This window comes from Typopeltis vanoorti, chromosome 23 (assembly GCF_054136105.1).
Source record: "Typopeltis vanoorti isolate ZY-2024b chromosome 23, IOZ_Tvanoo_1.0, whole genome shotgun sequence".
Classification (NCBI taxonomy): Eukaryota; Metazoa; Arthropoda; class Arachnida; order Uropygi; family Thelyphonidae; genus Typopeltis; species Typopeltis vanoorti.
In genome coordinates, this window is record NC_143571.1 from 14,269,901 (window position 1) to 14,282,802 (window position 12,902).

The 12,902-nt window shown below is 35.9% G+C and overlaps 1 protein-coding gene across 1 annotated transcript in view; it reads left to right on the forward strand.

The window, feature by feature from the left end:
• Positions 1-12,902, forward strand: part of LOC150093636 (ataxin-7-like protein 3) — a 208,352-nt gene that overhangs the window by 167,884 nt on the left and 27,566 nt on the right. Inside the window, exon 11 of the mRNA XM_090413034.1 lies at positions 11,429-11,565. Coding sequence (XP_090269160.1) covers positions 11,429-11,565 — 137 coding nt within the window. The remainder of the gene's footprint in view (positions 1-11,428; positions 11,566-12,902) is intronic.

The window sequence follows — 12,902 nt, forward strand, 5'->3', positions numbered from 1 at the left end:
TGAGTTCAAGTCTAGTCGCCAACTGGACAAACTTTTTCGAAGCCTTTCTTTGACCAATTCCTGAGTTTGTCGATCTCTGGCACAGGTAAGCAGGTTTTTCCTCCCAGAAACTCAGGTTTTTCATCCTGTAAACTCAAGAAAATCGACCATAGTACCCACATTATTTCAGACAGTAACATATCTTATTAGGGTTAGGTACCAAGAGATGGCAGCACTTGTTTGTCAGCCTCTTCATCAGTGGCTGCTATAATTTGTGATAGACATGAGCCAGCTATCTCTGATTGGCTACCGGTGGAGATTGAACTGCCCACTCAGTCTCCAAAAGCTAGATAGGGTATAAAGGCTTCGCCTACTCCCTATAAGGGAATTAAAGGCGTTATCTGATTTATGATTATTAAACTCTGAATGAAAAGAAATTATAACTTTTAGTGTTTCATTCAGGGTTTAACAAGATTTGACATTCCCATTGCCAAATGGCATATCAGAATAATTTTGTAGATATTTACTTATCCATGTATTTTATAAACTGTATAAAGAATTGTCAAGTACTGAATTATGATATGTTTTGTTAATTTCTTAAAATATAATTGTGAATTCTGTAAAATATTGTGCACAAAGGCAAATGGAAATAATCAGCTAGCAATTCAGAATAATTTCTGCCCAACGCACGTGTTGGGCAGAAACTGCTGAGTCATCAGAAACTCGACGCCAGAGTACATATTTGGCGCTAGTTGTTGCAAAGAAGTAAGCTGCCATATGCAGTGAGCCAAGCGGTGACGTAGAAAGAATGAAGAAAGCGGAGAATATAAAAACAGTTGCAAGGACTTAAATGCGCTCTCTTAGATATCTCTCATTGGTTAGTCTCATCGTGTTGTGATTGGAGATGTAGGAAGGTCGGGAGGCCTTGTGGAAGCAGCCGTGGAGAACCAATGGTCATCATGTAGCAAAGCGTAGATGTGTTCCTGATCCAGCAAAGGTCGTATCGGTGAACCTCTAACCATGCCGAGCTGAGTGAGCTGCAAATCAACTCTATAGCTTCCTCAAGAGATGTGCCATCCCCAAGACCGATGCCAAATCGATTTGATGACACCTAAAGAGAACCAGACAAAAGAAAGTGCCATCAAGAAGCACGTGAGAAAGGCCAAGTATGACCAAGTCCCGGGTAAGAGAGACCTTTGTTAATTTTGAATAATTGTACCCAAAGAATTTGTGTTTCTTGTAGAAAGAACTATCTAAGTTGAAGCTTTATAAGTGAAAGAACTTTAGAAATTATCTATAGGGATTAAGAGAGACTCTTAAGTGAAATTTGAAGGCCTATGTGAGACATTAGAAATGATATATTTAGTTGTGATTAATATGAGTTCCTTTAAGGAAAGAAATATGTGAAGGATTGTGTGTTTCTAAAATGAGTTAATTGTTTTAAATTAATCCCTTATGTACAGTGGGAGGTGTAGTGTAATTAAGCTGAGAATTCTCAATTATTTGTGTAGTCAAAGTATGCTAGAAATAATTCTTTATTGTGCAATATTTGAACTTGACCAATTAAATGTTCTTTGTTAATTTAAACCATGGAATTGCCTGATTTCTTTCCATTGCACTGCTCATTCCAGTGTGAACCAAGGTGGGGAGATATTTAAAGTAATATGGGCTACGACTGCAGTGAATAGTAAAGTATAATTGAATGAGTGAATTGAGAGACTTAAGCAAGTGTTTAGATCATTATTATAGTATGCCAAGCTGGAGAATAATTTGTTGACGTTACTCTGTCTAATTGTCTAGAACGTAGGGTGGCGCAGTATAAAAATAAATTTTCCCTGCGTTCAAAAGGAAATTAACTCTAGCTTAAGATAAACAAATTGGTGCTCCCCCCCCATGGCAATCCCTTATTGTTTAAACTACATGTGCTGTTTAATGATAGTGATTGAGCCAAAATGAAGCTCGAAGACTGCAATAAGTGTTAAATGTGTGTATGCTTAGTTAAAAGTAGATTATTTGAGTAAGAACGTAGTTTGAACAAATAGAAGATAAATAATAGAAATAAAAGAAGTAAAAAATAAGAAAATAGAAATACAACATGATTTTATGATATTAACATGTTGTCTCTAGCATATCAGTTCCTTTTTCTATTTCTTTGGAACATAAAGATAAGTTTAAAGCTCCCTTTTTTCTTCTGGAAACTCCTTCCTTATCCTTGAGTACAAAAATTTCATCGCTTTCAAGTTTGTAACATTTAACTAGAATAAGTTTGCTGCCTAATATATCAAAAAGAACTGTCCATTACTTTGGAAAAGTTATATAATTCTTCTTATCACTTTTATCTGCAATCCAACTTAGCTTTCTTTGAAAGAAACCTATCTGTCAATTTTGGAAGAATTGTTAGTTTCTCTTTCTCTCTTTTCCACCTTTTTTTGGCTTAAGAATTCCTTTATATTTCTCCTCTAAACTTCCAGCTTTTAGAATATATTCTGTTCTAATCAACAGCTGTTCTATTTTTTTCTCTCACTATATCAACTTCCTCTTCAGAAATACAAACTTTGCGCAATCATGCTACTGGCTGGTGCAGCAAATAACATAGTGGTGAGACGAAAGTAAAAGCATCACTTATTGTTGTTAAAAAAGACTATTTCTTCATTAGCAAAAGTTTCATTGAAAATTTCAATATTTCCTTATCTCAAGTTTTTTAAGTTACATATATTTATTATATATTTTAAGTTACGTGGATGTTTGTGATTGTCTATGGAAATACTAGTGGTGGTGGTGATGGGCGGTAGATGTTGTTGGTGTAGTCATGGTTAGTTGTAGTTGGTGGATTTGAGTGATGGAGACAGAGAGTTGTAGAGTAGGTGCCCTTCCTCGATGAGTCTTTGGACTCCCTGGAGGTGTCATATAATAATGATAATGATAATCTCCTTCAAAATAGTTCCCTTCTGACACGCAGCTGCATACATTGCTGCCAACGTTCAAAGCAATTCTGCAGATCATTTTCTGAAAGACTGTTGAGGATCTCTGTTGTTTTTGCTTTCACATCTTCTACTGACAAAAAATGGGTTCCTTTGAGCACCAACTTGATCTTTAGGAAGAGGTAGAAGTTGCAGATTTCTTCAGTTTCACAAGAAACTCAATGTTAACTCACTGTTCACTCTTGCACTCCAACATTTTCCAACCAAGGGTAAGAAAATGTCTATATTTGAACACACGTTCACTCATACTGAGTAAAGCGATGGAATTGAGCCTTGTCTCAAGGTGACAGGTTAAAACATGCTGTATAACCATCTCTTGGTCTCCCCCCCCCCCACTGTCTGTTCATAAGCTATAGGGTTAGTCCAATTTTTTTTGTGTCGAACCTCGTATTTTGCAAATTCAAGTTAACTTATTTACTCTAAAGTCTCTTTTTGGGCACCATGGAATAACTACATAAATACATACTGTGGAAAGGATTAATGATGAAACTATCCTATCCTCATCTGTTCCTTAGAATAGGTTGAGTCCCCCTAATTATGAGCTTATGACGAATTAATGCAGTCAACTCATCATTCCTCTGCTGCATCCCCTAGGGGCAAGTATTCACAGAGCAAGTTTGCCTGTTCTGGGGGACAAAAAAAAACAGAGTTTCCAGGTTAAAAAAAACCCATACCTCTGTATAAACTGGCTAACTCACCTTTAGTTGAAGGAGACCAGATAATGATTCCTCACGTCTTGGATGGGAATCAAACCTGGGCCTTTCCAGTCAGAGGGCTTTGACTGAGCTATGGAGGCTCAATGATGAAACTACAGAGAAGAAAGTAGCATGAAAATCTATTACAAAGAAATGTATTCAGAACAGCAAAAATGGGTAGCCATTTTTGCTGTTCTAGTAGATAGCATCTCTGCATTGCAGGCAGAAGATTTGAATCTCTATAGCATAAATGTTCTCAAAATCATCTACCACCTAAATTAAAGATACCAAGAAGTTATATTCTTGGTTTCATCCTTTACCCAGGTGTGTAAGCAAGCAAATTTTACTTGTATATAAAGGCTAATGATTTCATATCGATTGCCCTAGTCTGTTAGCCTCATAAATATCCTCTATATATATAAATAGCCCAGTCATGAAGTTACTTCACAAGCAAACTTTGCTTAAACTTGGGATAAAGGATGAAAGCAAGAATATAACTTCTTGGCATCTTTTAATTTATAGTATAACCAAGTGAAAAACACTCGCTTTTAACATCTCTCTCTAATCCAGAGTATTTTAGTAATAAGGTGTGACACCTTTCGATTACTTGTATATGAAAATATGATGAATAAATCTGAAAACAAATCCCAACTCAACATCACCAGATTTAAAGATCAGTACTATCAACGTAAGAAGCCTGAATGACAAAGAAATGGAGCTAGCTGAGGAATTAGATAAGTACCAGATCGACATAATAGAGGTGACTGAAACAAAAAGGACAAAAACTGGTGAGATCTTTCTGAGCAATAAATACAAAATGTTATATTCAGGCAATGACAATCAAGGAAAAGAAGGAGTAGCCATAGTATTCAACACAAAATACGAGGCTAATCTTCTTGAATGGCAGTCAGTCTCAAGTAGAGTAATGTGGGCAAATATGAGAATGGGGAACTGGACAATGAGACTTATTTGTGCCTATGGTCCCACAGAAGGTTCTACTAAGGTAGAAGTGGAGGAATTTTTTGAGGCTTTAGAAAAAGCAACTGACACAATGAAAAAGGAAAAGTTGGTCCTTGTTGGGGATCTAAATAGCAGAGCAGGAAATGATTGTCAGACATACAAAAATATTTTGGGAAAATTTGGAGAAAAGAGCAAAACTAATAATAATGGCAAATATTTGTTGGATTTCTGCTCAGGACATGGACTGGTTTTTACTAGCGCCATGTTCCAACATAAAAATGTGCACAAATTCACATGGAGAGAAGAGGCAAGAAATAAGAAAAGTCTCATTGACTATGTTATTGTTGATAGTGATATTTTCTCCCTGGTGCAGGACACCAGAGTGTACAGAGGATTTGAAATTGGAAGTGATCACTATTTAGTCTTGAGCAGGATAAAATTGAATTTCATATTGAAAAGAATAACATATAAGAAAGTTTTAAAGCGAATAAAAGTTGAGCAGCTTGCAGATGTGAACTGTAGACTAAAATACAGAAAGATTATTGAAAAGAAAATGAAAGAGTTTGAGAACAGGAATCAAACCTTGGAGATTCAGTGGCAAACTCTGAAGAAAACATTCATTGATTCTGCCAGAGAGGCATGTGGTGAGGTTGTGTGCAAGGATAAAAAAATCAGAACTCCCTGGTGGACACAGGAAGTTAAAGAGGCAGTGAAGGAAAAGAAGAAAGCATATCAAAAGTTCCTGGCAAATAAGTCAGCTTTTACTCTTACAGAATACAGAGACAAATGTAAGAAAGCTAAACAGTGTGTAAAACTAGCTAAACAAAAGTCATGGGAGGACTTTGGCAAGAATATAGAAAATAAATATCAAGAAGGTGGTAAAATATTCTGGAGGTTGTTGAAGAAGCTTAGGAATGGAGGAAAGAGTGCTGTAAAAGGAATTAGAGATGATAAAGGTGACATGAAAACAGGAGAAAAAGATATCCTTGAAGTATGGAGTAATTACTTTGAAAAACTGCTAAATGAAACAAGCAGTGATGACAGCACAGTGATAAAAAACACTGACTAGGCATGCAGTCAGGAATACATATCCATACTTGAAGTAGAAAAAGATATCAAAGGCTTGAAATGTGGAAAGGCAGCAGGAGTAGATTATATTCGACCAGAAATGCTGAAGCATGGTGGTCTAAAAGTCTTACAGTGGCTGCACTGCATAGTTCAGAAGTCCTTCAGAATTCCAAGTTAGAATTGAAGGAAGTACAGGAAGATGGTTTAATGTTAAATCTGGTGTGAGACAAGGATGTACATTATCCCCTCTGTTATTCATTATCTATATGGATCACATTATGAAGGAATGTGGTATTAAACCTGATATCAAAATTGGAGATGTTAATGTCAGCTCTTTGCTTTATGCGGATGATGTTATACTTCTAAATAAATCCGCTACAAGTCTGCAAGATTCTCTGACTAAATTGAATAGCTGTTGTAATAGATATGGTATGAAGGTCAGCAATAAAAAGACAAAGACAATGAAAATAGGCAGAATCATTGAAAATGTCAATTGTGTTGTGAATGGAGAACCTGTGGAACAAGTAAAACATTTCAGCTACTTAGGCATGATTTTTACTGAAGATGGTAAATTAAATATAGAAATAGACAACAGACTCAACAAAGCTGGTATGGTGGGAAGTCAATTGAATAAATTCATATGGAATAAGAAAGAAATTAGTCGGAACACTAAATTAGCTGTATACAAGACAGTGTTCAAACCAGTTTTAACTTATGGATCTGAGAGTTGGGTCAGAAGTAAAACACTTGACCAAAGACTAGAGGCTGCAGATATGAGAGTCTTGAGAAAGATTACAGGCGTGAACAGATGGCATCATTGGCAATATCATATTAAAAACGAGGATATTAGGAAAGAACTTGACATTGTCAGCATCCAGGAATGCGTTAGCAGAGCTAATTTCAGGTGGTATGGTCAATTAAACAGAATGGGAGAGGAAAGATTAGCAAAACAAGTGTTCTCTGCCAGGTTGGCAGGAAAACGACCCAGAGGAAGACCAAGATATAGGTGGATTGATACGGTACAAAGTGCCTTAGACGATAGAAATATAAGATCTGATAATGTTGGAGTCTTGACAAGTAACAGACTAATTTGGAGGAAAATTGTAGATAGGAAGTTAGTAATGATGTAATTTTTTCATGTAGTACTGTCATATCCTGTACACCCCTTGAGGGTACATGGCAGGAATTTGATGATGATGATGAAAATATGATTTCTGCATTACTTCAATGATTTGTATATAAATTAAAGATCCCAAGAATATTATTTCTTGGCATGTTTAAGTGGAAAGAGAAAAGAAGTATTAGGGAGAAAATATATATATAATTATATACCTAGATATTATTTGTTTGAATATGCTTATATAAACTACAATACACTTAACATTAAACACTGTTTATTTGTCCAGAATTTTAAAACCATGCACTTAATATTAATATACAATTTATTTCTCTGTAATTAAAAGTAATACTAATTGATTACAAACATTTAAATTATTCAGTTAGCCATTGTTACATACAAATCATTGCATGTAAATTGTTTAACAAATTTTTCTGCTTGGACCTTCATGATTGATCCTTCTGAGAATTCAGCACTTTGTGTAGTGTACCATTGAAGCAGTGCTTTGTCGACATTTGTAAACTCACACTTGATATATTTTTAGTTTTGGTTATGTTGTTTTCCAGCACTGATATGCAAATATCTGATATGTAATCATCTGCAGTGTCGATACTATTGAAGAGGACAATATTTTTTGCGCCATGTTCTAACTCATGAATAATTTTGACTTTTTCAAGAACCGAGAGACACTTTCTTTTAGTAGATATGTTTCCAACAGAAGGTTTCATTTTTAATTGATTTTACAGTTGTGACAATGTATGGGTAAAGTGAGGGAAAAATGCTGGAAGTTAGACACTGAGAGGTAAGTAGAGTTGGGATGGATCCCAAGGGCAAGATTAGGTTATAAACTGGGTGTATAATCAGATGCAGGTGGTTATAAAAGCTAAGTTGCTCCTTTCATTTTTGTCTTTTCCAAGAACTACACAAGCAATTAAGAATGTTTGTAGAGATGCCAAAATTTGTACAATATATCCTTGTAGTGAGCAGTTGTATGGGAATACGTGTAAATTAAAAACATTATGGCCCTTAGCTTGTTACAGCCATGATCTCATTATTTCCATGCTCGACACTGGAGAGGAAGTTCAACTGTGTGTGTGTGTGTGTATATATATACACATATACATGCACACACATTGCTTGGCAAGAAGTCAATGGACACTCCCCACCCCTTGGGCAAGGTGCATCTTGCCATGTAATTAGTTGTGTGTTTGTAGCTGGGTATCAATTGGAGGAATATGATGCTCCCAAGTCAGTACAACTGTGTCTGGATGAAATGGCTGTAAGAAGGAACTGATTGAATTTGAAAGAGGTATTGTGATAGGATGCCATGTTACAAGCCTATCTGTTTGCAAATTGTTGACAAATTGGACCATTCCAGATCAACAGTCAGTTATACCATACTGGAATGGAGGCACAGGGAGTCAATTGCTAGCTACCTTCAGTGGACGACCTGCCACACTCACCAAACATAGGATGTTACAAAGGATAATATGTAAAAACTGCCATTCGTCAGCCAATGTGCTGAATGCAGAGGTCTGGGTATCGACTGGAATACAAATCTGCACAAAACCATTCAGAATCGAGACTCACAACATGGGTTTCCATGGTAGGACTGCAGTATGGAAGCCCACATTACCTGAACCAACATACAGCATCATCTTCAGTAGTGCAAAGAGCATGTATAGTGGGTCATGAAAACTTGGAAAGCTGTGTTATGAAGCAACAAATCACACTGTACCCTCTACCAAGCAGATGGACGGGTGTTGATGTGACGGATGCCTGGTGAACATCTCTTACTGGAATGCATAATCCCAACTATGAAATTTGGAGGTGGCGGTGTGATGGTATGGTCCAGTTTATCCAGTTTAGTCTTAGACCTCTGTTTATGATGCCACAAACATTGAACTTCGAAAGGTATATAAACATTCTGGAACTGACACTGTTTCTTTCAGCAAGAATGGTCCATAATTCCCATTGATTGCTATCATACACTTGTGGATAGTATACCCATAGGATTGCAGAGGTCTGGGCTCATCACAGTAAAGGGAGATCCTACATCTTATTAAGGTGGGTGCCACAGCTGTTGGCTGATTGTTGACCTAGGATGGCCCAATTTGCCAAACAGATAGGCCTGCAACACCTCTTTCAAACTCCGTCAGTTCCCTTCTCACAGCCCTTTCATCCAGACACAGTTGCACTGACTTGGGAGCATCATTTTTCTCCATGGCTATGAATATGTGACTTGTTACATGGCATGGTGTACCTTGCCCATGGGGTGTCCATTGATTTTCTCCCAATCAGTGTATTTTCCATAAGCAGTTCTTCTAGGTATACCATAAAAGTCACTTTTCCACTCAGACTATAATCATGTGCAAGTTTCCCTCATAATGCCCTCTCCACAACCACTCCCAACCTCACTTCCTATGCCACTACAGAAGGTACTAGATGGGATGACCTCCGAAACTTTTACTCTTCCTTACCACAGTAAGGAAGAGTAGAAGTTTCAGACTACGGCTTCCCCTCTTCTGACCCAAACACCAGCTGAGACAGTTACAAAAGTTATTCTCACCATTTTGGAGATCTTCATTTCCCTTTTTGCCCAATCTTTCCAAAATTCCTACTTACTTTCCAGGCCATGGTTCAATAACAACAGGTGTATCAAGGTAGTGGAAATAAAAACTTCAGCGTTACTATATGTGGTTTGTTGCAACTCCAGCTTCATACTCAGCCTATTTAATGTAAAGCATGCACCAAATGTAAAGTAACTATCAGAAAATCCAAATCTGAAAGGGAATAACAGGAAACTTGCCTCCTGTCCAAATTGCGAACATTTGATAAGGTCATCAGATGCCACTTCTGGTCACCTGTGCTTCTCCTTTGTTTCTCATCAAGGTGGCACCAACTTTAGGTTCTGTAATAAAGTTGGTTCCTAAAGCTGACTTATTGCTGCCATTCTTCTCCAACTCTCTGCATAGATGATCAAAGCAAATTTCCTGCTGTTATTACTACTACTACTACTATCAGAAACAGAGCATCATATGCTTTCTGTGATCTTTCAGCAAAATGACATCAAAAGGATCTTAAATAACTTAGACATCAAAACGGTTTTCCATATCAATGGCTTCTTAACAATAGTACTCAAAAGTGGTGGTCCAGAACTGCACCTGTCCTATTACATATCCACAATCTTCTGTACTCAGCTGACAGTTATCCCAATAAAAGAAAGCATATATCTAGCACATTCCAAAAAAATGAAAATTGAAGTCTGTCATGAAACTCTGAACTGATCCCCCATCACCTCATTTCCCTCTAAAATAATGGAGAGGATCATCAACAGTCAGATTCTTCTCTAATCTAGAGATCCACCAACTAATATGTGACCCTAATCTATAGATTCTGCTACTCTTAGAGACCTGGCAGGGATGGAAAGGTTTGGAGAAACATATGCTGTTGCCCTTACCATTTCCAGAACATTCAATTGTGGCATTGATGCCTCCTCAGTAAACTGTCATCCTTCAGTCTAACTCTGCCCTCTGCAGTCAGGTAGTTTTCTCTCTGCTCATTCACTATATGTCATGTAGATGGCTTTCTTTCTTTCTTCAAGATTCTCAACCAGTGTAAGCATGCTTTAAGTCTTTGTTCTATCGCCTACTTTATTTTTCCTATACACAAATGACTTACTCTCATTCGGCAATAATCCTATCCACAGTTTTACTGACAGTAATACACTTCATTCCTTCTCCTACTCATTTGATAAACCATGCCGTGCAGTGCCTATGCTTTAAGGTATTCTACAAACATTGCCTTAAATGCTGATCTCCTTACCATTTTTGAATGGAACAAGAGTAACTTGGTCACTTTCATTATTTCCAAATGCAATCTTGCCTTCTCTCTCTCTCTCTCTCTCTCTCAAAAAAAAAAAAAAAAAAAAAAACACCTACCTTCAATAACACACATATCACAAGATAGAATCAGATATGACAGCTGTGCAAATAGTATGGCCTCCCTTGATGAGTTCCTGACTTCCTGGAGGTTTCTTTTAATAATAATAAAATTATTAAAAAATAAAAATCAGAAACTATTATTTCATGCATTTTAAAATGTATGAAATAATAGTTTCTGATTTTTTGGGGGAAATATTTTGGGTATTTAGTATGAAACTTGTGTTTATTTTTGTTTTACTAAGTTATGAATATATTAGTTGTGTCACAACAAAGTTTTCAAAAGCAATTGAAGAGGAATCTGACTCAGATGTATATTGAAAATTGTTTTTGAAACATTTCAGAGTGAATTATAACTGCCAAATGTTATTGTTTGAAAATAGTTCTGTTTATGGATGCACATCCAATTTCTTGATTAGCAGCTTCAGTACAGTTACTATTATTAGTGGATTGCATAACATTGTTCCATAATAGATGCCTGTTTAGCGAGACTGAATGTAAAAAAAAAATTATTTTTGGTCTGGAGGGTGGAAATGAATGAATGTTACAAAATGGAGTCATCAGAAGAAAAAGATAAAAATATTATCTGGATCCTCTATGAATTTATAATAACAAACTCATTTATTTTTTGATATTAAATGAAACTTTTATGAACTTTGTACAAATCTTAAGTTTTTTAAATTACAGAAGCATCCTTCCAGAAACATCAGATGATGTACATGTCGATGTTGATTCTTTTGAAGAAGACAGTCATGTTCTTCGTTTATGGGAATCTGGAAATTCAGCTAATCCTTCCCCTGCTGACTCTTCTTCCACTACTAATGGTTAGTTTAAAAAAAAAAAATTAGAATGACAGTAGACTTTATGTTATATTTTCTGTGTGACTCTGAGATGTTGATTATGTTTAGTTTAAATATAATCAGCATAATAAAATATTAATATAAGAGTATATGTATGCACACAGAAAGAAAACAAATAGGACACTGAGTACCAAATGCCATAATCCTACAGTTGCTAATTTGTGTCCTCTCTACAGGAATGATAAGGAGATCTCACGTTATGAAATTTTTTGGTAAGGTGAGACAACCATATTTATTTCAGTTTGGTGAATGTTTTAGAGCTGTGGCATATTACACAAGCAGGTCAAAATCTGGATCTGCATAATAAAGAGGGTTCTTACCTCTGAATATGATGTTCTGAATCACTGACATTGCCTGTAAATATAGATTTTATATGTTTTTTTGTGTGTGTGTGTGTGTGTGTGTTCATCTTCATTCAGGCATTTATTACAGTTTGGCCAAATTATGCTAATTTGTAGGAATAGAGGAGTTAGTAGATGCCAGAATAGAGCCTTTGTAGCTCAGTCAGTTTCAACAAAGCACTTTGGTTGGAAAAACTTGGGTTTGAAACTCATCCAGGATGTGAAGAACCTTTATCAAGGCTTTTCAGTTGAAGTTGAGATAGCTTTTCTTATATAGAGGTAGAAGGTTTTCTCCAGGAAGCTCCGGGTTTTTCATCTTGCAACCAGGCAAACCTGGAAGGATATCACAAAGAATTTATTTACATACAAGAATGTATATTTAGGCATATATATTGCTTAAATAACTAATGCCGTTTGTCACTAATATGTTATAGTTTATTCATTCTATAATGGTTATTAAGAGCTAGCTACTAATTTATGCAGAGTTTGTTTATGTAATCATACTAAAAGTAGCAGTAATTGAAGTATTTATTTTTATAATTCCAAGTTTTGGTGCAACATTATTTGATATTTTAAAATATTAGCATTTGAAAAATTAACAAACAAAAGAAATAATAATAGAAAAGAAAGGCAGTCTGACTCGAGAATTCAGTGAATAATGCTTAACCAATGTAGAAAAGATTAACATTATTCTTAATGAGCAACACCAATGAAAGTTCATCTCCTCATAGATGCAATGTTATTCTAAATGACATTCACTGTAGCAAAAGGGCCAAAGGAATAGTTTATCACAATGAAAGGTTTGACTGTAGCATCTTGTGCTTGATATACCATTTTAAGGGTAAATAGATTACATCTTCACAACATTTAAAAACAGTCAGCTGTAGTTGACTGTATGTAGGAGTTTCAGCATGGAGTTGGCTTTTGTATTAGAAACATCATTATATCAATTGATGGTTA